The sequence below is a fragment of the Pogoniulus pusillus genome, chromosome 18, assembly GCF_015220805.1.
Source record: "Pogoniulus pusillus isolate bPogPus1 chromosome 18, bPogPus1.pri, whole genome shotgun sequence".
NCBI lineage: Eukaryota > Metazoa > Chordata > Aves > Piciformes > Lybiidae > Pogoniulus > Pogoniulus pusillus.
This window is the reverse complement of record NC_087281.1, coordinates 24,735,645-24,757,283: the sequence shown is the minus strand read 5'-3', so window position 1 is coordinate 24,757,283 and position 21,639 is coordinate 24,735,645. Positions and strand designations below refer to the sequence as shown.

Here is a 21,639-nt window from a genome sequence, read left to right as displayed (position 1 = left end):
TGCAGGGCAGGGATGTATCGGCACCCAGTCCAGGACACCCAGCCAAGAGCTCTCATTACTCATCTGCGCCTCTAAGAAGCTAAAGGCAGGCCCAGGAGCACAGCCCGCAGACGCCTGCCACTCGGCAGCCCCAAAGGAGGAGCAGCCGCTCCAGGAAACCTGCATGTCCAGGGAAGCGAGCAGGCCTAACCCCGCCGAGCTACGGGGAAGGCCGCCGCCGAGGTGCCCGGGCGCCGGGGGAGGCTGCGCGGCTGCCGTCCGCCTGTGCCCCTCCACGGCGCGTCCGGGGGCAACTCAGGCACCCTCCCTCCGGGTCACCCAGCGCCTCTAAGCCAGAAACCGCTGCCACCCTCGCCTGGGCCCTCCGGGACACGGCACACACCCCTAGCCCACCACAGGCAGAGGCGGGGAGCACCCTCCTCCCCGAGAGAGTACCCACTGCGGCCCGCCCGGAAGGGCCAGCGACCGTCCCTACCCCGGGGCGAGCTGCAGGTTCGGCCCCCTTGAGAGGCCCGAGCCCCGTGTTACGATCTGGCCCGGCGCCCCGGCTGGCCTCTCCGCCAAGCCCGCCCAGCCCAGGCCGGGCCCTGCCCCCGCCTGGCCGTAGCCCCCGCTACCTCGCCCTTAACCGCGCCGCCCGCCCCCCTCCCCGCGCCGGGCCAGGCCGAGCCGGTTGTGACCCAGCCCCCGCCTCGCCCTCACTTACCCCCAGAAGCCGCAGGGGCAGCGCGGCGGCAGGCTGGGCGCCTTGCTGCGCTCGCTGCCGGCGTCACCCATGGCAGGGCCGGTGCGCTGGGCGGCGGGAGCGGCGGGGCGGGGGGCGCGGGGCTCCCGGCCGGGATTCCAGGCCGGTCAGCTGGAGCCGGACGCGACCACTAGGGAAGCGGTGGAGGGGAGGGAGGAGGAGGGGGTGGCCGCACCCTACCGGCCGGGCCCCCAGGGGAGCCGGTACGCGGCGCAGAACTCCCTGCACTACCCTCTGCCCAGCCGGTGTCTGTGACGACCCCGCTTGTCACAGCAGGGCGCGCCCACCCTCCCCCACCACCTGGCCCCCGGCTCAACAATGCGTGTGTGTCCCCCTCCCTCCAGCGGCTTGCTTCCCCCTGTCCTGAGCGGGATGGTTTCGTCAAGCCAACGGATCAGCTGGGAGTGGCATATACCATAGCCCATCCTCGGGGGGAGTCGGGCTGGATCAGGCCCGGGAACTAAGAGAGAAACAAGCTTACAGAGCTTCCCTAGGCTCGAGAAGGGAACAGACTTTCCTATATGGAGTCTTAGAGACTGCTGAGGCTTGCAGATGTACCCAACGCCGCTGACCACTTGTGTCTCTACCCACACGTAAGGCACACAGTGGTACGGGCAGAGAAGACCGGTAGGGTGGCGGCGCTGATGTTAGCAGCGCATGCGGGGTGGGTCTTCGACGCGGAAGTTGTCTGATGGCGAGAGGGTCCCCCGGGGTCTTAGCTGTTCTGCCAGGGGCAGGAGGCGTCGGTGGATTTCCACTTCGCACCCACCCCCTCGTTCTCCCCGATCCGCACTTGTTCGAGCCTTCGAGGCTGGTCGTTGTCAGCCAGTGTGCCGGGGGCAGGACTGCCAAGTGCGCACTTGTGATCCGTCCCGGACGGGTGACTGCCCGTGGGGTACCCCAGCGGTGGTGGAAGCAGACTGCTTTCGCCGTGGTTCCGTTTGCTTTCCGTGACCAGCGTTGATGCTGCGACCTGGGAGGGAGGCTTAGAGGTGAGGGAGTGATGCGAGGGCCGTGAGGGTGACGATCCCTCGTCTCTTTCCTGCATCTTCTGTGGGTGTACGTTCTCTGCTTCCGTCGGTATTAAATAAAAGCAGTGTCGTGTCTAACGCATGCGGGGATTTCTTTGTGGTGAACGAAGCCCACTGCCTGAGGACACTGAGCTGGGGGCTGGCTGAAGGCAGGAGACCACTTTGGTCCCTGTGTTTTGGCCCGAGAGAAAGACCTTCAAGAGGAAAAGTATGGCAGACACAGTTCATGGGCGATTACCAACTGCTGCTCTTTGGCGAGCAGGAGAGGAGAGAGTAGGTTCCAATATCTGGACTTGAGAGCTGAGTAATAGGGATTTTATTTCTGGCCTTAAGCAAGTTATGGTCTTCCACTTCCTCTGTGTTGGTGCTGTCTGTGAAGTGGAAATGTTGCTGACCACCCACTAGAAATTGCTTTGTGGCCTCAGTGACAGACGCTGTGTAGGAAAATACTGACAAGGCAACACTGAAGGTGACACGTTGATGTATTCTTGAGGGGCTGTTATCCATCTTATACTTTGATTTCTGCTTTACATTTAAAGCCAAGTTTGTTAAACGTTAATCTCTTAACATCCCCTCCCAAACGAAGACATTCTATGGTTCTGTGATCCTTAACAAAATGTGGTCATTGTGAGCAGCCAGTTAATTCTGCTAACTACTTGAAACAAGTACTAACCTTTTGAAAGGATTTTATATCAAATTCGTGACAGAGAAAAAAGTAGCCTGTGCATGCACACATACTTCAGGCTTTTTCATGAGAAGTTGAAATTCGAGTGACTGAAGTGAACTATTCTTTTGAAGAGTGGTTTCTGACAGAATTTGCTAGTACTTGTTGCTCTCTCAAACTTTTGAGTCTGGTGTTATCTGACACCCTGATGGTGCATCAGGCGACAGCCAATGCTTCAGTAGCTCGACCTGCTCTTCCTCAGCTATAACTTCAAATGCAATCCCAGTGTTGGGTGCTGAGACTGGTGGTACCACAGAGATGGCACATGTGTTGAGAGTTTCCACTGACATCAACTGGCCCGACTGCTGCCCCTCTTTAAAGTGCGGCTGCGCCCAAGTGTGACTGCATCCTTTTGGCACAGCTTTCTGAGAAGCCTAACAACTGAGGGAGCATTGCTGAGTGCACCAAGAGAAGAGGGTACCTGAACAAACAGCCCTATCTTCTGTAACTCATCCTTTTAAGCCAGCAAGTCAACTGAAAATTAGAGTTGTGTCTTATGTGCCAGCTACCTATACTGCTAGTGGGTTCTGTGAACTCCCCTCAGATAATGCACTACCTACTGGGTTTTTGATGACTGGATAGTTTGTATGTCCTTATTTGCTGTTAGAGTGAGCTCCAGTCAGTTTTCAAGCATTAAAAGCCCCGTGGAGAAGTACTCTTTCAGGTTTTCTTGCTCGGTGCTCTTGCAGAATTTGCTGATTTTTGTGAAGTTGGGATAATGCCAAAAGTCTGCTTTTCAAGCAATGCAGGTTAAGAAAAATAAAAACAGGAGTGTAGTAATAAACTCCAGAGTTAAGCAAAACATGATTGTAGAGATAATGCCAGTATACAAAGCAAACACCTTTGAGTGTGATGATGATGAAGACACTGAATAACTCTGCCTACACCTAATGCCCTAAGGAGGAATAATCCTATCAAGTGAGGGGTAACCTGAGGATTCTAGTGCAGTAGAATATTATGGAATGCATCAGGGAAAGCACATGTGCCTTGATGCTGTCCTGCCATATAATAACTTGGTTTGTTTTGTGTTTAAAGTACACCTTCTGCGATGCTAGTTTTGTACAAAGCTGCGTTGGTTAAACAGCACACATTTGAGAATTACTGGTGTACCCATTCAGCAGTGCTTCCTGAACACACAGTGGCTTCGTTCATACCTGTGCTTCTAACCTCTTCATGTTCTGACTTCACAGGATCACAGGATACCAGGGGTTGGAAGGGACCCAAGGAGATCGTTGAGTCCAACCCCCCTGCCAAAGCAGCACCACACAATTTAGCTCAGTCCACAGAGGAACGCATCCAGATGGGCCTTGAAAGTCTCCAGAGAAGGAGACTCCACAACCTCTCTGGGGAGCCTGTGCCAGTGCTCTGTGACCCTTACAGGAAAGAAGTTCCCCCTTGTGTTGAGGTGGAATGTCCTGTGCTGCAGCTTGCACCCATTGCTCCTTGTCCTATCACAGGGAGCAAGTGAGCAGAGCCTGTCCCCTCCCTCTTGACCCCCGGATATTTATAACCCCCCCCTCAGATATTTAGAAACATTTATTAAATCTCCTCTCAGTCTTCTCTTCTCCAGACTAAAAAGCCCCAGGTCCCTCAGCCTCTCCCCATCAGGCAATGCTCCAGTCCCCTCGTAGTCCTTGTAGCCCTCCCTGTAGCACCTTCTCCAGCAGATCCCTGTCCCTCTTGAACTGGGGAGCCCAAAACTGAACACAGTATTCAAGATGAGGTCTCACCAGGGCAGAGTAGAGGGGGAGGAGAACCTCCCTTGATCTGCTGGACACACTCCTCCTAATACACCCCAGGATCCCACTGGCTTTCTTGGCCACAAGGGCACATTGCTGTGCCATGGGTAACTTGTTAGGCACCAGGACCCCCAGGTCCCTCTCCACAGGGCTGCTCTCCAGCAGATCATCTCCCAGCCTGTACTGCTGGAGTTTATTATTCCCAGGTGCAGGACTCTGCACTTGTCCTTGTTGAACTTCTTCTGGCTGCTCTGCGCCCAGCTCTCAGTCTGTGCAGGTCTCTCTGGATGGCAGCACAGCCTGCAGCTGTCTCAGCCAAGCCTCCCAGCTTGGTGTCCTCAGCAAACTTGCTGAGCAGACATTCAGTTTTCTCATCAGTGTTGTTGGTGAAGATGTCGAACAGGATTGGCCCCAGCACTGATACCTAGGGGACTCCACTAGTTACAGCTCTCCAGCTGGATCTGGCATCACTCTTTGACCTCTGTCTTGTAACCAGTTCCTAATCCACCTGACTGCTCCTCTATCCCACACTTCCTGAGCCTGCTCACTACGATGTCATGGGACACAGTGTCAATTTATGCCATTTTGCTTCTAATCACATATATCCATTTGCAACCACCAGAAGGTGGGGGTTTATGGTGCAGTGTGGCAGCAAGGGAAAGTACCAGTATGCCATGCTTCTTCAGAGGCTGGCAGGGAGAAAACTAGTTCAGCTGACCTAAAGTGAACAGAGTGATGAACAAGGCATTAAAACCTCCATTCAGTGTATGGCCTGTTCTTCAGATCTCCTGTTGAGCGTGGTCTCTGGCTCCTAGCTTTTTTTTTTTCCATCCAGAGTCCAAGCCCTGCATGCTTTCTCAAATCACTGAACCATTAAGGTTGGAAAATACCTTTAAGATCGAGTCCAATTGTAACTCAGTTACCGTGACCACTAAACTATATCCTGAAGTGCCACATCTATACACTACCTGTACTGTAAATATGTATTAGATGGAGTGGAATGCTTCTAAGTGATAGAAAAGTAGCTTGAAAAATGATGATGCTAGAAAAGGACTGATGAACAACACTGCAGCTATACAACAACAACAAAAGAACTGATGTGGCTTTTGTTCTGCATATCCAAAGGCATGAAGTAGAGAGAGAAGTTGGTAATCCTAGTGGGACTCCAGTGGCCCTACGGCTCTTCTCGGGATTTTTCTGGAGACAAATCAGAGAGTGCAGAGAAGAGAAAGCAAAATACAGGCTGCAGACACTGAAATGCTAAGAAAAATGTTGATGTTTGAAGTTTGGCCAGGGAATGATTGCACCTGGGGAGAGATCATAACCACCATACTTTCATGTTTCAAATTATAAGCAAAAATGGAAGGTACAGAGTTTTTTAAAGGAGAATTCTCTAAAGGGAGAGGTGCTTAGGACATAAACAGAAAATGTTCCCATGGTGAAGTCTGTTTTTTGACTCTCACTAATGCTCATTCTCAGGGGAGCCTCGTTGCAGGATTAGATGAGGTAACAGACCTCACACGATAAGGGGTCAAAACCACCAGATTTAGAGGTGGCAACTAAATATTGCTTATCAAGTACTTGTTTGGGTTGTTGTCGTGGGGTTTTTTTCTCCCCGGATAAGAAGCTTGTGCCTGTATATAATCAGAAGATTTGGGGTTGTTTATTGTAGTATAAACAGGATTGCCTGATTGAGATACATGTGCACAACTGTAAAGTGGAGCAGGTGGAGAATGCCATAAGTACTGTACATCTTCCTTCTCATCTTGACATCTGAATTACCATAAAATGATAAAAGTGACTCTTGAACTGATTGAAATAATCACTTTTTATTCCTAGCCAGTAAGTAGATCATTCTTAGTAAAATCTTTTCTTTTGGAAGATTATTCTTGTTAAACTCTGTGTTGAGGCTGAGAAATAAAATGAGCATGTAGGAAAGGACAGGGGAGAGCACATGCCTGGAGTCTAGTCATAGCTAATGATGAAGGTGAACGATTACAGTGATTTGCTAGAGCTTAGGGTATGGGCTACAGACCATGAAGATGCTAACCTGCGTCACTTGATAGTCATCAGCAGCACAGATGTGACCCCAAAAAGGGCAACTGAACCATGCCAAGGACTGCCAGGTTTTCAAATGCTCATTCTTTTATGTGTGACCCATCTCACTTTCTACATTTGTAAAACATTTGTGGTTTTATATGCACCTGGCATAGCAGAGTGCATTCAGCTGAATGCCTCAGGATTTGCTTGTTTACTCAGTTTAAGTTAGGTGTCAGTGCAAGCAGTCTGAAGAGAGAAGAGCCCACACCTTAGCCTCTGGCTTGGGCCTTGACTAATCTGACTCTGGTTTTCTTTGCTGATTGAAGCATGTCTTCAGATTAAAGAAGGCAAGCTAAATTCGCCTTGGCTCTCAGCATTGGTTGTGTTGACAAAGCATATAAAATAAACCAGTAGCCAGCTGTGAATTATCAGTTTATAAGTTGTGTAGATTAGAAGGCTTTCATAGCTATTTCTTTTTAAAACATAAAACATACATATGGACACTAAAGGGCAACTTTAAATAAGTACAGCACTGAATTTGGAGCCAGGACTTTGACATTCTTCTGGTTAAGTCTCTCTGTGCCTCAGTTTCTTTTTCAGTGATGATATGACTAACTCGGAGGCAATTACAGAATCAGAGAATGGTAGGGGTTGGACATAGCCTCTGGAGATCATTCAACCCAATCCCTCTGCTGAAGGTAGATCATGTTGCACAGGGACACCTTCAGGCAGGTTTTGAAAGCCCAGAGGAGATTCCACATCCTCTCTCTTGGCTGCCTGCTGCAGTGCTCGGTCTCTCAAAGACATTTTTCCTCACGTTCAGGTGAGAGTGTGTTCCAGTTTGTGCCCGTTGCCTCTTGACTTGTTGCTAGGCAGCACTGGAAAGGGTCTGTCCCCATCTTCTTGGCACCCACCAAGGGTTGAGAAGATCCCTCTTTCAGTCTGCTCCAGGCAACACAGACCCAGGTTTCTCAGCCTGTCCTCGTAACGGTGATACTTCTGTCTCCTACTCATCTTCCTAGCCCTTGCTACCAACTCGGATGGATTCTCTGCAGTAGTTCTTGTTTCTCTTAAACTGAAGAACCCAGAACTGGGCACAACACTCCAGAAGTTGCCTCACTAGGGCAGAGTAGAGAGGAGTGAGAACATCCATCATCCTGCTGGTCACACTCTTCTTAGCTCACCACAGATGCCTTGGCCTTGGCCACAAGGACACATTGCTGCCTCATTATTAATAATCTTTTCATTTGTTTCACACATGTATTACTTCCCCCCTGCCCCTTATGCAATACAGGACATTCAGAGAAAAGCAGAAAGTCAACAAAAATTAAAAAGGCAATTAAACATTCTAGGTTAGTCTACAAGTGCCAAAAAATGGGGGGGTTGAAATGGAAAAATCAAAATGTCAGGCATGATATAAGAGAAGGAAAGAAGATGCCTTGGAAACAGAAGTGGGTAGTGGCCCCACACAGATGGGACAGTGGCTAATACTGAAATCGCTCACAAAAAGCAAACCTGCAGCTGTTCTACATGAGCTAAGACTTTTGTTACTATAAACCGTGAGACATATGAGTGTGGACGATGATCATCTCGTGCTAGGCATTTCCTGATCCGAGTTAGCAAGCTCAGCTAAGGCCTCTCTTAGCCCTTGAAAGCTCCTTTTAGCCAATGATCTGCAGCACTTCTTAAAAGAAAAAGGACAAGCATTGTTACAGCAACTTTACCACGAGGTAAGGAAGCCTTGGAAAGTGGAATGAGCTGCTCAGAGTCACGCAAGAAGGCACCTGTGGATCTAATAATAGCATTCAAGTTGCTCTACTCCCAATCATAGAATCATAGAATCAACCAGGTTGGAAGAGACCTCCAAGCTCAGCCAGCCCAACCTAGCACCCAGCCTTAGCCAGTCAACCAGACCATGGCACTAAGTGCCTCATCCAGGCTTTGCTTCAACACCTCCAGGGACAGTGACTCCACCACAGAATCTGTGCCCTCTTGCAGAACTTCTGCTTTGGGTCCTGCTTTAGCAACCCCTAGTTGCTAAAGCAGAGAGTTGCCTTCTCTGCCCCAGGGTCCAGAATCACATAACAGTGGTGTTCCAAATTAACTTTGCAGCAACTAATTAATAAATTAAATAAATACAAATAACTAACTCTACATGTCCTTCCACTTGAAGAAAGATCTTATGTCAAAGCAGTGTGGTTAAATGGAAAGTTAAAAGATCAATGATACTTACATATTTCCTCTCTTTTCTTTACCTGGTTTCTGTTCAGCGTTTTCATAATGCCTAACACAAAGGAACCTTGTCTGCACCTAGGGCTTCTGGGTCCTACTGCAGCACAGATAAACAAGCATAATAAAACTCCAATCCTCTATATAAACACAAAACAGTCGAGCCTTCATTAGACTGGAAGGTGCCTGCCCCTGACAGTCTCTTTGAATGTAAGCTATTTCTGCTCTTTCCTCTGCTGCTCTGAAGATACCAGACTGGGGACATATTTTCAGTCACCTCAATAAGTTTATCAATTCTGTGGCTTCTGACCTGGTGTTTCTGAGCATGGCTGGGATGAGCAGCAATTCCCTCACAAATGCTCCAGTGTCAGGGAGGCTTAATTGCTCGGCAGCATGAGAAAGTGTTCAGTAGTTCAATGACAAAAGGTCTTAGAGAATGTGAAATGAGAGCTGACAGTTCTCCCTTGCTGCTCCGGCCTGCTCCTCTCCATAATGTATCCAACATTTAGCTTTTTCAGGGCCGTGGCACCACTGTTGGAGCAAATCCTGGTCTTGCTGGTTATGGTATCCATGTGATCACAACAAGAACAGAAGTTAGAAGTCCTAGCTGCAGCTTGGGTAATTTTGTGAACAGCAGAAGCACCAATTTCTTTTACTGCAAGTGGGGTAAAAAAGGCTTTGCCTCTGGAAATGAAGAACATACAGAACAGCTGTTTCAAATTTGTCTGACACTGTAATAAAACAAGTTTAAAATGCTCACAGTTGTACCCATGGCACAGCTTCCCCTGCTGTGTGCACACTGACAGCTTTCCTCTACACCACAGTGTTCAGCTGCTGTGTTTGTGCTCAGTCCCCTTGACTTTCAGATTAACTTTGAGCATCGATTCCCCAGCTGCTGGCTACAAATGGCTGGGCAGACTCCAGGTGGACTTGCAGGCTGCCAGGCGGGGATGCTGTGCAATCAACCACAACTGTCATGCCACGCAGGAGCATCTGCTGGGTGACCAGGAGCTGTGGTGGTTCTCAAACCTGCAACCCCATTCTGTCAAATCAGTGCCACCTTCTGACCCTGGGCTAGGAATGAGCCCTCCAGCATGCCAAGCTGCTCTAAAGTCTTCCATTCTGTTCATTGTATCAAGGTGATGACAGTGTACAAGCATGAAAGGTTGGAGGAGGTAGTGTTCCTGGGCAGCTTGGTCCTCCCCAGGCCAGAGAGGCAGCCGCTGGCTTTGGACAGAGGCTGAAGAGGGAGGAAGAGGAGATAGGTGGTGAGGGACTCCTGTAGAGTCCTGCCCTGTGTTCTGTAGTAACACACCTACTGTGGTGATCTCTACTCTCTCCTCCCTGTGCTGGAAACAGCAAGAACCAAAGGAGTCTTCCACTCCAAGGTAGAGCTGCAAGTCTGGTTTGAAGTAGTTGAGGTACATGCCAGAGAGTGAAGAGCAAAGCTCTTTGAAGGTAAGGAGAATGATGAGGTTTTGAATTTTCCACAGAAACACAGGAAGGAAGCAAGCTCATTGTTTCCTTCTGTCAAACTGCAAAGCTGCTTTTCACTTTGTCAGACCACCACAGAAGCCAGGATATTCCAGAGTCAGGATAGAAATTTGAGAACCTAGAAAGCAGCACAGCAGGTAAGAAAACATAGCAGAAAGCTCTGAAGGAAGGGTTTTCAGGAAACTGGGAGAATCAGGACTGGAAAGCTTGAAATGAAGCAGTGGTTAGGTGTGGGTGAAGGGAATCTGCCACCACCACCACTCAGTCTCCACCCAGGATGTGGAGATTGCTCACTTGCTATGGTGGGAGGTGGTGGTTTCACATGTGCTGTAGCTGGGTTTTTTCACTTGATGCCCATTTAAACATTGAGCCATTGGAGCTGATTCTGCTGCTGTTTGTCCTGTTCCTTTCTATTCTCACCCTACCTGCTAGGCACCTTCCTGCCTCTACTCTGCCTGCTCCTGTTTCCTCTTTCACTGTCCCTCTCTCCCTCTTGGTACTCAGGCACACATAAAATCCACTGGATTTTCGCACACCTAGCTTCTTTTGATCTCTTTTGCATCTGCCTTCTGGAGTTCCAAATATCTTGCTGAAGGTCAGAATGGCTGCTGGGCTGAGGTGGCAAGTCCTTTCAAAACAAAGAAAGGGCATGTTATGGTTTTGTTCAGAGAAAGAAAGGAACTCCTGTATTAAGCTCTACAGCACAGTATGGCCACAAGTTAGTATTTGTGCTTACTAGGTGTGCCTACATTTAATTACGTGCTGGTTTGGCATTAGAAGCCAGCAGCATCTACACCTGTGCTATTGTTATGGCTTCAAATGGTTTCATTAAACAAATCTAGATTGAAATGGTAAAGCAATCAGATGTAGGGCCCATTGCCATGGCTGTTACACTGCTTTTCCAGCCCGGGGAAACCCTGCAGGGATGACATTTTCCTGTAGACTCCTAAACAAGAGAATTAATAACACTTAGGGGGCTTTTTGTTAGAAACCCAAGTACTTATTCGGGGTGGGGGGGGGGGGAGATTTGAGCATCTTTAAGATGCTGGAACAGGGTCCACAGGGAGGTGATTGAATTTCCATCCCTGGAGGAGTTTAAGAGATGCATAGATATGGTGCCTTTAAGGAGCGTGGTTTAGCACCGGGTTTGGTAGCGTTAGATGAGGGTTGGACTTATGATCTTAGAATCATAGAACATACAATCAGCCAGGCTGCAAGAGACCTCCAGGGTCATCCAGTCCCACCTGAGATCATCCAGTCCAACCTAAAGTTCTTTTCCAACAAAAATGCTTCTGTGGTTCTATGGCCACTCATCATATGAACGAATGGGAAGAGCTGGCAGACAGCATTTATCTTGCTTATGAATACTTCAGCTTGCAGCAAGTCTCTCTTCTGTAAAAAAAACAAGGAATAACTGGGATGAGCATCCAAGCAGTGCTTAACTGGGATGCCAGAAGATGGTTACAAATTGTTTTTTCTCCAGCTTCCTGCATTCTTCCCAAGCAGCAGGCTGTGAACAAATAACCTCTGGAGACTAGCATTGCTGTTAACGGTCACAGTTAGTGTAGCCCTGAGACCTGTAAGAGCCAGTGTGGGACAGCATTGCCCCACCAGCACCGGCACGTCTGTCTAGCGGCGCCCTGACCTGCGAAGAACAAATGTGCCCATGCAGCCCATGGCTGTTTCCTTTCCCAGGCTGACCAACAGGGCAATTGCAGTCCATGTAACTACAGACCCAACCCTGCTGCTGCTTCTCTTCTGGGCCCACTTCCCAGGAGATCTTTAAATGCAATCATCCCCAGCTCTGCTTAATCACACAATCTGTCCCAAGGCCTGTTCCTGCGTTTTTGGTCCTTCCCAGGGTACTCTCTTCTTTCTTGCCTTTGACCCTCTTCCAACACTTGGTTGTGTGCCTCGCCAGTCACTCTGCTGTGGGACAACTCTTGGCTTGCAGTACTTTGTCCTGTAAAGCAGATTGTGAGATGATCTAGCTGTGTTTTATCTGCCCTGATGCAGAACACCCATCTGCCTGTGCCTTTCATTTGCCAGCCTCCCATGGCCATTCTCACACAGCTGTGAGTGCATCTCCTCAACCCATTTTCTTTCCTCTTCTCTCCCCAATGCAGATCCAGGGCCAAGCACTCAGCACAGCAAGCAACCCATTCAGGCAGCATCTTTTCAGGCTGTTGAAGAAAGCTGAATGGTGAAGAAATGGTGCATGCTGTGATACTTTGAGTTTCAGCTTTGCTAGAAACAAGCAGGTGGCTTCTAGTAAGCTGGAGGAAAAGGAGGGGCAATAGAGAGGCTGAAAAATACAGGCTTAGGAGGCATGGTGGTATTGAAGGACTACTAAAATTAAACTCTGCTCTCTGTGTCCAGTTTGGGTTCAGCTTACACTGAAACCTAGGCTCTAATTTATAGCCCTGAAAAAATGTCTACAGCTAGATTTTTTTTCAGGAGGATGAAAATAAACTTTAAAGCAAAGTGGTTCAGATCTGCAGCCATAGGTGAGCCAATGCAAACATGGATGGGAGGCAAACTGCCAATAGTTAGCTGTAGCTAAATCCACAATTATTTACTGCAGAATCTCTTACACACATGTTTATCTCGTGTAGTCTATTTCTGGAGGCAGACTGTTAGACACTGGTAAAGCAGGTGGCTTGCTCACGACTCCCACATTATATATTGATCTGTTCCACTCTCCCTGTTTCTGGCTGGTAACTTTATCAAGGCAGAACAGAACTGTCTTGGTGATTTATGTTTTAAGAGTGCCCAGCAGTACTGTACTCCTGAATGGAACACATCCAATTCTCTACATATATAAACCCACAAAACCCCTAAGCTAAGTACTCACTTATTAAACAGCCTCTCCTCTCTCTTGCCCTGTCCTGCCTTGCCAATTCTGAATAAAACCTTACAAAAAGTTCAGCTCTTCCCTAGATAATCCCTGAGGGTCCATTCTCTGTCAAGCTGCTAGGTGCTAAATCTGCTTCTTGATCCCCAGCTAAAACACCCTGCCCAGGTGACAGCACCTCTCAGGAAGGGTCTACAAATTAGTTATGTTGGGTTTTTTTCTGTCCCCTATGCTGCCTGCTCCTTTTCACTGTCCACAGCCCATCCTAGTCTGATTTCCTCTTTTACTGAGTACCAGCACCCACTTCTTCTTGACAAGTTGTCATGGTTTTGGGTGTGATGGCAGAAAAGATAGTTTGCAGCTTTTTTTACTGCTTGTTTCCCAGCGTGTGCAGGCTGATGCATGAGCCAAGGGGAGCTCTGTAGAGTAGTGTATCTCATATTTTATGCTATTGCTCTGTGGTGCTGAGGGATTTGGAACAATACAGCTTTTCATCATTTTCCTATCTGAATGGAAGGAACTTGCACTAATACTTCACATTTTGAGTCTGTTTAACCTGAAGTGCTTCCTCCTGGAAGTACTGCTGAGGCAGAAGAGTAATGGAGAGATGATTTGATACAACCAACACTGCTTCACCAAGAGCAAATAATTTCTGATAGACCTGGTGCCCTTCTGTGGAAAGGCCACAACATTAATAGATGAGGGACAAGCAGCATTTACCCAGACCTGAGCAAAGCCTGACAGTGCCCCGCACGATATCCTGGTCTCCGAGCCGGTAAAACATGGGCTTGATGGATACACAACTCAGAACTGGCTTGATGGCTGCACCCAAAGAGTGGCTGTCAATGGGTCCATGTCCAAGTGGATGCAGTGACAAGTGGAGTGCCTCAAGGATCAGTACTGGGACCAGTCTTGTTTAACATCTTTGTTGGTGGCCTGGACAGTGGCATTGAGTGCACCCTCAGCAAGTCTGCTGACAACACCAAGCTGTGTGGTGCAGCTGACATGCTGGAGGGCAGGGATGCCATCCAGAGGGACCTGGACAGGCTGGAAAGGTGGGCACAAGGCAACCTCATGAGCTTCAGCAAGAGCAAGTGCAAGGTCCTGAACCTGGCTTTGGCAACCCCAAGCACTGACATAGGCTGGGCAGTGACTGGCTTGAGAGCAGCGCTGAAGAAAAGCACCTGGTGGATGAGAAGCTCAACATGAGCCAGCAGTGTGCACTTGCAGCCCAGAAAGCCAACCAGATCCTGGACTGCATCAAGTGAAGTGTGGCCAGTAGATTGATAGATTCTCCCCCTCTACTCCACTCTGGTGATACCCCACCTGGAGTACTGTGTCCAGTTCTGAAGCCCCTATTACAGGAAAGCTCTGGACGTGCTGGAATGTGTCCAGAGAAGGGCCACAAGGATGATCAGAGTGCTGGAGCTCCCCTCCTGTGAGGAGAGACTGAGGGAGTTGGGGCTGTTCAGTCGAGAGAAGAGAAGGCCCCGAGGTAACCTTATTGTGGCCTTCCAGTATCTCAGGAGTGCTTACAACAGAACTAGTGAAGGACATTTTAGCATGTCAGGTAGTGATAGGATTAGGAGCAATGGAGCAAAGCTAGAAATGGGTAGAGTCAGACTGGATGCTAGGAGAAAGTTCTTCACCGTGAGGGTGGTGAGATGCTGAAACAGGTTGCCCAGGGAGGTGGTGGAAGCCCCAATCCCCAGAAGCTTTTAAAGCCAGGTTGGATGTGGCTCTGAGCAAGCTGATCCAGTGTGAGGTGTCCCTGCCCATGGCAGGGGGGTTGGAACTGGGTGATCCTTGGAGTGTCTTCCAATTCTGATGATTCTATGATTCAAAGAAGTATCTTTTTCTTTGGATAGCACTGGCAGTGGTACCTAAAGTGACAGAACTGTGCCTTTTATATCTGTTATCTGATTTACTCAGCTAGATTCCCCGGTCACCAAACAACTGTAGAGGGCCCCAAGGGCACTGGTTCAGCGTTTTGTTTCCAGAGTCATGCTGCAGATTTGTGGATTATGTGCAGGGTACTAATTGGTTCCTAGCCAGACAGAGCTCAGTCAGAACTGTGTCCCTCTTCACACCTTCAAAAGCCACACACACACGTACACACACAAAAAGATTGTAAATAGCTTATCAGAAGGTAGAGGAGAGAATGACCTTGGGAAAGATTGGAGTTCATATATTGGATGATCAGAATAGTTTGAATCCCCAGACCAATTTTCTCCCCCTGCTTGAGTTTGCTTATACACATTTTTTTTTTAAGAGAAAAGCTCTTTCTGACTTCTTCTGTGCATGCCTTTTGCTCAGTCATTCACTTTCCTCCCAACGACTTATTTTACATGGCACCTTTTGCCTGGCAGCAAAATGTCTGAGAACAGTTTGAAAATCAAGGAGGGCAATCCTAAAACAGAGAAATAAAAAATGCCTTATTTCCAACATCAGGTCTGCATAATATCTATAAGCTGCAATTACTTTTGCTGTCTGAATCAAAATAATTTATGACCATTTAAAAAAATATATATTTCAGGAAATTCAAAAGGGAACTTGCAGCTTGATGCACTGATTGGTGCTCAGAGATTTATTAGATGTGTGATAAGTAACTCTAGGAGGAGAAGGTAGCTGGAATCATTTGAAGATGCATTTAGCTTTTAAAGATATGGAACATAAAAGTATATATCAGCTGTAATGTTCAGAAAGCATCTGCCCCATTTTCTGTGGAAAAGTGCAACCTGTCTTGAACTTTTCAGCCACAGTTCAGAAGCAGCTTTCATCAGCTCATGTGGATAGCTACGAAATAGGTTTCCCATTCCATTAAAAAGAGGTAAAATTTCTTACCAGGGTCTGTTCAAATGTGTTGATAACTGTTCTAAACATTTTAGCATCTCCTGGTATTCTTCTTTCAGGTGGTCTGCAAGATCTCTCCAACTTGTTTCATGTATTGCCACCTGATTGGAGGGGTTGGGCTTTCTGCTTTCTTGGCTTTAAAAGCATGAAATCCTCTTGACGAAGAGACAAGACAACTGCTTTACACCAGTCCAGTGATGCAGTTTCTAGCGTTATAGTAGCCTTAGTAGCACATAACTATTCTTAGTATTAGAAGTCGTGATTGTGACACATTGGCCTCTGAGTTTCAGGAATCTTCAGGGTAGATAAGGAACCTGAGAGCCATAGCTCCTGGGTTTCTGCTGTTAGCACTGCTGTGGGTTCTCTTGCACAGATCATTTGATCTTTAAGTGTCTTGGTATGTAACAGCTGTAATGCTCTTGCTACCAGAGAGGCGGAACCTGTTAACGGTTGTAGAATGCTGTGAGATCTTTGTTTGGAAGGTACCGCATGAAAGCTCAAAGTTGCACACAGCATTCCATGACTTCAGGCTTCCTGTGGCTTTTCTGGATGCTTTATTTTAATTACAATGGCTTAAGCAGCTGTAAACGTGCAACCGCTTCATTCCTGGGTTCCCATCTAGGTGTGTGCTTGTAAGTTGATCAATTCTGTCTCTGCTGATCCTCCTCTTGTTTCTCCCCTAGAATCCATCCCAACAGTGATGAATTCTCCTGTTGAAATTAATAATGTCAAGCTTGTCAATACTTTAAAGCCCAAACGTAATTTTGCTCTCTTGAGCTTTGCCTTTGGCTTCTGAAAGCAGAAACTTTAAACTCTATTATTTGGGAAGCCTACTGGGATGCCTTGGTGTGGCAGGTGCTATATAAGTTTAGTGCTGCACTGCTATTAAAGTCCATTAAGCAGAATCTTTCTGGGGCTGTCAGCACACTGCAGATTAAAACCAGGAAAATAAAAGCACGCTCAACAAATGCTACTGTAATGGTTCAGATAGCTGCAAAGCAAGGACTCATCTTTGGCTTGTGATCAGTTTGCTTCTGCGTTCAGTGGAAAGGTTATTCGGCTCCTTGGGTAAGCTCTGGGGAAGAAAAAAATCAATGTGGAAGGGCTTGGATGAAAGCCAGAATAAATGCTGCACTGAATCCAGAATATAGAAATCCTCCACAGTTTCTGTATTCTGCTCCACACAGGTTGTTTATACTCTAGCAACAAGTAAGCTCTAGTACCACTGCAGGGCTGTACAGGATCTGCACAAATTGTCACATTTTATGTGGTCACTTAAAATTACTTATCAAACCCTCTACCAAGCTACTGTTAAAAAAGGCAAGACAGGTAAAATGTGAGAGGAGGGAAGAGCCATCAAACGTCTTGCTCCCTGTGATAGGACAAGGAACAACGGATGTAAGCTGCAGCACAGGAGGTTCCACAGCAACACAAGGGTCACAGAGCACTGGAACAGGCTGCCCAGAGAGGTTGTGGAGTCTCCTTCTGTGGAGACTTCCAAGGCCTGTCCTCTGTGCCTTGAGCTAGATTGTATGGTGCTGCTCTGGCAGGGAGATTGGAATCAATCTCTTTGGGTCCCTTCCAACCCCTGACATCCTGTGATCCTGTGATCTGCAGAAGGCCCAACAAGAAAATACAGCAGTATGAGACTGGGGAGCCTGTTCCAGTGCTCTGTGACCCTTACAGCAAAGAAGTTCCCCCTTGTGTTGAGGTGCTGCAGCTTACATCCAGTGAACCTGGCACCGTTGATCACCACTCTTTGACCTCTGTCTTGCAACCAGTTCCTAATCCACCTGACTGCTCTTCCTTCCCACACTTCCTGAGCCTGCTCACTAGGATGTCATGGGAGATGGTGTCAAAGGCCTTGCTAAGGTCAGGGTAGACTACATCCACTGGTTTCCCCAAATCTACACATTCACTTCTTGGCATCATAGAATGCTATCACGTTGCTCAAGCATGATTTCCTCTTGGTAAATCCATGTTGACTACTCCTGACAACCTTCTTCTCTTCTAGGTGCCAAGGGATGCCCTCTAAAAGGAGCCGCTCCATCACTTTTCCAGGGGTGGAGGTGAGGCTGACTGCTCTATAGTTTCCTGAAACCTCTTTCTTGCCTTTTATGAAGACTGGAGTGACATTAGCTCTGCCTCAGTCCTCAGGCACCTCTCCTGTCTGCCACCATTTGGCAAGATGATGGAGAGTGGCAGAGCGACAACATCAGCCAGCAAAAACAAGTTTTGGTTGAGCTGTAACTCTTAGACCTCAAGTATGGGACAAATCAGTCTGTGATGGTGATGATACCCTTGCTTAAGTTAATGTCACATTATTGTCCTGTTTTGGTAAGGATACTGAATAAGGCTCCCACATACAGGTGACAGAAAGTGGCAGAAATTGCCAAACTGTGTGCATTTGGTGTTTAAATGGGAAAGGTCTGGAAAGGCTTAAAGTTGTATGTCAGAGAGGACATCCCTGACTGAGATGTAGAAAATATGTGTGGTAGAAAGAAGGAAAAAAAGATGTTCCTAGTCACCCTCCCAGAATAAATGCACAAGAGGATGTTCAGTGGAAGTAAAAGGCAGAAAGCACAAAAGTGTTAAAATAAAACATGCTTTTTACAATGCTTAATGAGCTCGTTCCCATAAGATAACATTAAGACTGGGAGATTAGTAGGATTTTAAGAAAGGATTAGACATTTATATGGATAATGTAATTGGGAATGTTCTCATTAAATAGAATACACATTTTCTTTTGTTGTGAAAGGCTATAAAGCCTCTTGCTTCAGGGCCTAGGCTAGCTGTGAGCTGATAAGAATTAAAAAGACACTTCGCCTGTCGGCAAGTCATTCCCTCCTTGTCTCTGCTAGGCTCCCTGTGCTTCATCTGGAGTGCTTCACTGTGAATTATCACAGTGGGATTATTAAACTATATGGTCCATATGTTTGGTATGGCATGGCAATTCCATTTCTTAACAATCAGACATCTTCTTGTGCTGAATAGGAGCCAGCAGTGTGCCCAGGTGGCGAAGAAAACCAGTGGCATCCTGGCTGAGATTAGAAATGCCATGCCCAGCAGGAGCAGGGAGGTGATTGTCCCCTTGTACTCTGCTCTCGTAGGGCCACACCTTGAGTATTGTGTTCAGTTTGGGGCATCCCATTACAAGAGGGATGTGGAGGTGCTGGAGAGAGTGCAAAGGAGGGCAAGGAAGCTGGGGAAGGGTCTGGAGAATAAATCTTATGAGGAGTGACTGAGGGAGCTGGGGATGGGTAGTTTGAAACAGAGGAGGCTGAGGAGAGTCCTCACTGCTGTCTACAGCTACCTGAAAGGGTGTTTTAGAGAAGCTGCTGGTGTTCTCTTCTCACAGGTAAATAGTGATAGAACAAGAGGGAATGGCCTCACGCTGTGGCTGGGTAGGTTTAGACTAAATATTAGGAAGAATTTATTAACAGAAAAAGTGGTCAGGCACTGGAATGAGCTGCCCGGGGAGGTGGCTGAGTCACCAAGCCTGGATGTGTTTGAAAGTTGTGCGGATGTGGTGTTTAGGGATATGGTTTATGGGTGAACCTTACAGAGCAGGGGTATCGGTTGAATTTGGTGTTCCTGAGGGTCTTTTCCAACCTGAATGTTGCTGTGATTCTGTGACAGATAATAAACCCCCAGCGGTCTGAAGCAGAATCGTTTTCTTCTTCTGCTAGCCCCGTAAGAGGTTTCACCTGGAGTGTCCATTTATTAGGCACCACCAAACCTGTACTAAGAGGTCTCACCTGCCTGTCCTAGTAGTGACAGGGTTTAGAGTAGATCAGCTAAGGAGACAGCAGGACACTGAAGACCCCAGAACGGACACCTTTTCAGAGCATGTTCTTCTCTTTCCCACAAAGGCAACAGGGCTTTCCCATGGATGTTGCAGGCTGTGAGAAGCTGGAACAAAACACATTGGTGTAAAAATGAAGCCATCATAATCAGAAGGGAAAAAATGCTCCAAAACTCCTCCTTTCACTTCCAGGTAAGATAGAAAAGATGCTGGTACTAGCCTAGCCTTCCTATTTTAAAGCATCAAAAAAGCCCTATCAGGTCTGAATAAATCTCTCGTCTTGCGCTGCTGTAATTCCAACATCCTCCTCTTTGCCATCACCAAGTGTAGTTCCAGTCTGTGCACACCCCTGCAGAGTACTGCTGTAAAGATCATCCTCCTAATCCCTCCATCTGAGGATTTTACAAGCTTTTTTTGCTCTTTCTCTACTACATTCCCCTTTTTTACTCCATCAAACACAAGCTATTTATCTTTCCTGTCAAGCCCTTCCCACCCTGCCAAAAAGCTCTTCTTTGCTATGACAATGTCATTTCCCTTCTCATCATTCTGTCACTCTCCACTTCTCACTTGTTAACATTTTTATAGAAACACTTCTGTGCTTTTTTCCGCTTACTGTTATTCACAGTAATCTTGGTAAAGAGCAGCAAAAGACCCTCATTACCTCCCCAAATCTCTGTTGAAACTCCTCCTTTACTATGTTGCCTATGAAGAGCTTGACAATGGTTTGGGCACTCCTTCTTGTACTGAGGAACTCCCTGTCTGGCCAGATACGTCTTCTAGATATTCACACCTGGAAGCTAAGAGTGGCCTCTTGGTTCTGTAGAATGTCCTCACAACAGCTTCTCAGTCGTTGACCAGGATTTCAAAAAGGCCACTGCAAAACGTTGATATTCCTCATTCCTTTTCTGCCAAGGTTCCCTTGAACAGTTATCCTGAGTCCTGATGCTCTTGTGTTAGTGAAGCACCCAAGTTACCAACTGCTTTCCGTAGCAGCTATGCACGGAAGGTCATCACACCCTGCAGCTGAGGTCTCTTCTGAAAACACATCAAGTGAAAAGTGGGCTCCAGAGTAGGAGCATTCAGTTTAGCTCTGTTCTAGGCATATTGCTTTTCCTTCACTTGCTAATGGCAAATTCTCCAGTTCGAGAGGACATGTTTTGCAGCCTTATTTATAAAACACTCTTGTTGAATGTGCTTAAAACCATTCCTGCAGGACAGTTTCAATCAGACTGTCAATTTATTCCTGCTGAATATGTGGATACAGTAAACGGTCTTGTATTTGTATCCTATTACAAATATAATAAGCTTGAAGTAATGGTGACTGTAAAATCTGATGAGAATTGTAGAATAAAAATCAATCTCTAGAAAACAGAGCAAAATTTGATACCTGGCTTGCAAGGGCAATCTCAGGGATACATTTAATCCACAGGGTATTTGTATTCATATTGGTTCATAGTGCTGTTCTTCTTCATTCTAGCAGTAGACAAGAATAACTTGGTCTCCTGCAGTGGTTACGTTTGGCTTAACAAATACATGTTCCCAGCTCCCTGTCTGGGGATTTGCAATGATACTGTTAATAATAATAATAATTTTACATTTATAGGACTTCTTTAACCCCAAAGCATATTATAAATCAAGGTCCGGGTCCAAAGTGCTTACTTAGCACTGTCAAAATATGTGTGAGTTCTTCCAATTATTCAGAAGAGAACCCAAATTTGGTCCTAACAACTGTAAATGTTTACATTAAGTGGCAGAGTGTCTTATCTATTGAACACTTCCCCAGGAAATTTACTCCCCAGAAGGTCTGGCGCTCCTGCCAGTTAGATGCAATCATTACTCAAAGCCACTGGGGAAACCCCAGCTCTCACCAAGAGCGCTACAAAACTTACTGCTGGCACATTAATCTGGCACCGCTTCAGGATGTGATGGTGTTACCTGAGGCATTGGAGACAGGAAGATAAGCGGACTGCAGGTAAGCAGCTGGAAGTAGCGAGCTGAATTGGCCCTGCTGAGAGTCAAGCCTCTGGCTCCAGGGAGCTCAGGGACTTTGAACGCTGCTCAGCTCAGAATTTGCTCAGCCACAGGCTGCTCTGCTTTGAGCTGCTGGCCCTGGGAACAGTTAGGA

At 47.3% G+C, this 21,639-nt stretch overlaps 1 protein-coding gene across 3 annotated transcripts in view; it reads right to left on the bottom strand.

The window, feature by feature from the left end:
- The window catches only part of ZFAND3 (zinc finger AN1-type containing 3), a 137,420-nt gene extending 136,383 nt beyond the window's left edge, over positions 1-1,037 (bottom strand). The window contains exon 1 of one of the 3 annotated variants that reach the window (XM_064158854.1): positions 707-1,037. In XM_064158854.1, coding sequence (XP_064014924.1) covers positions 707-777 — 71 coding nt within the window. In that variant the 5' untranslated portion in view covers positions 778-1,037. The remainder of the gene's footprint in view (positions 1-706) is intronic. The other 2 variants (XM_064158852.1, XM_064158853.1) reach the window with 2 other exon arrangements.
- Positions 1,038-21,639: the final 20,602 nt, after the last annotated feature.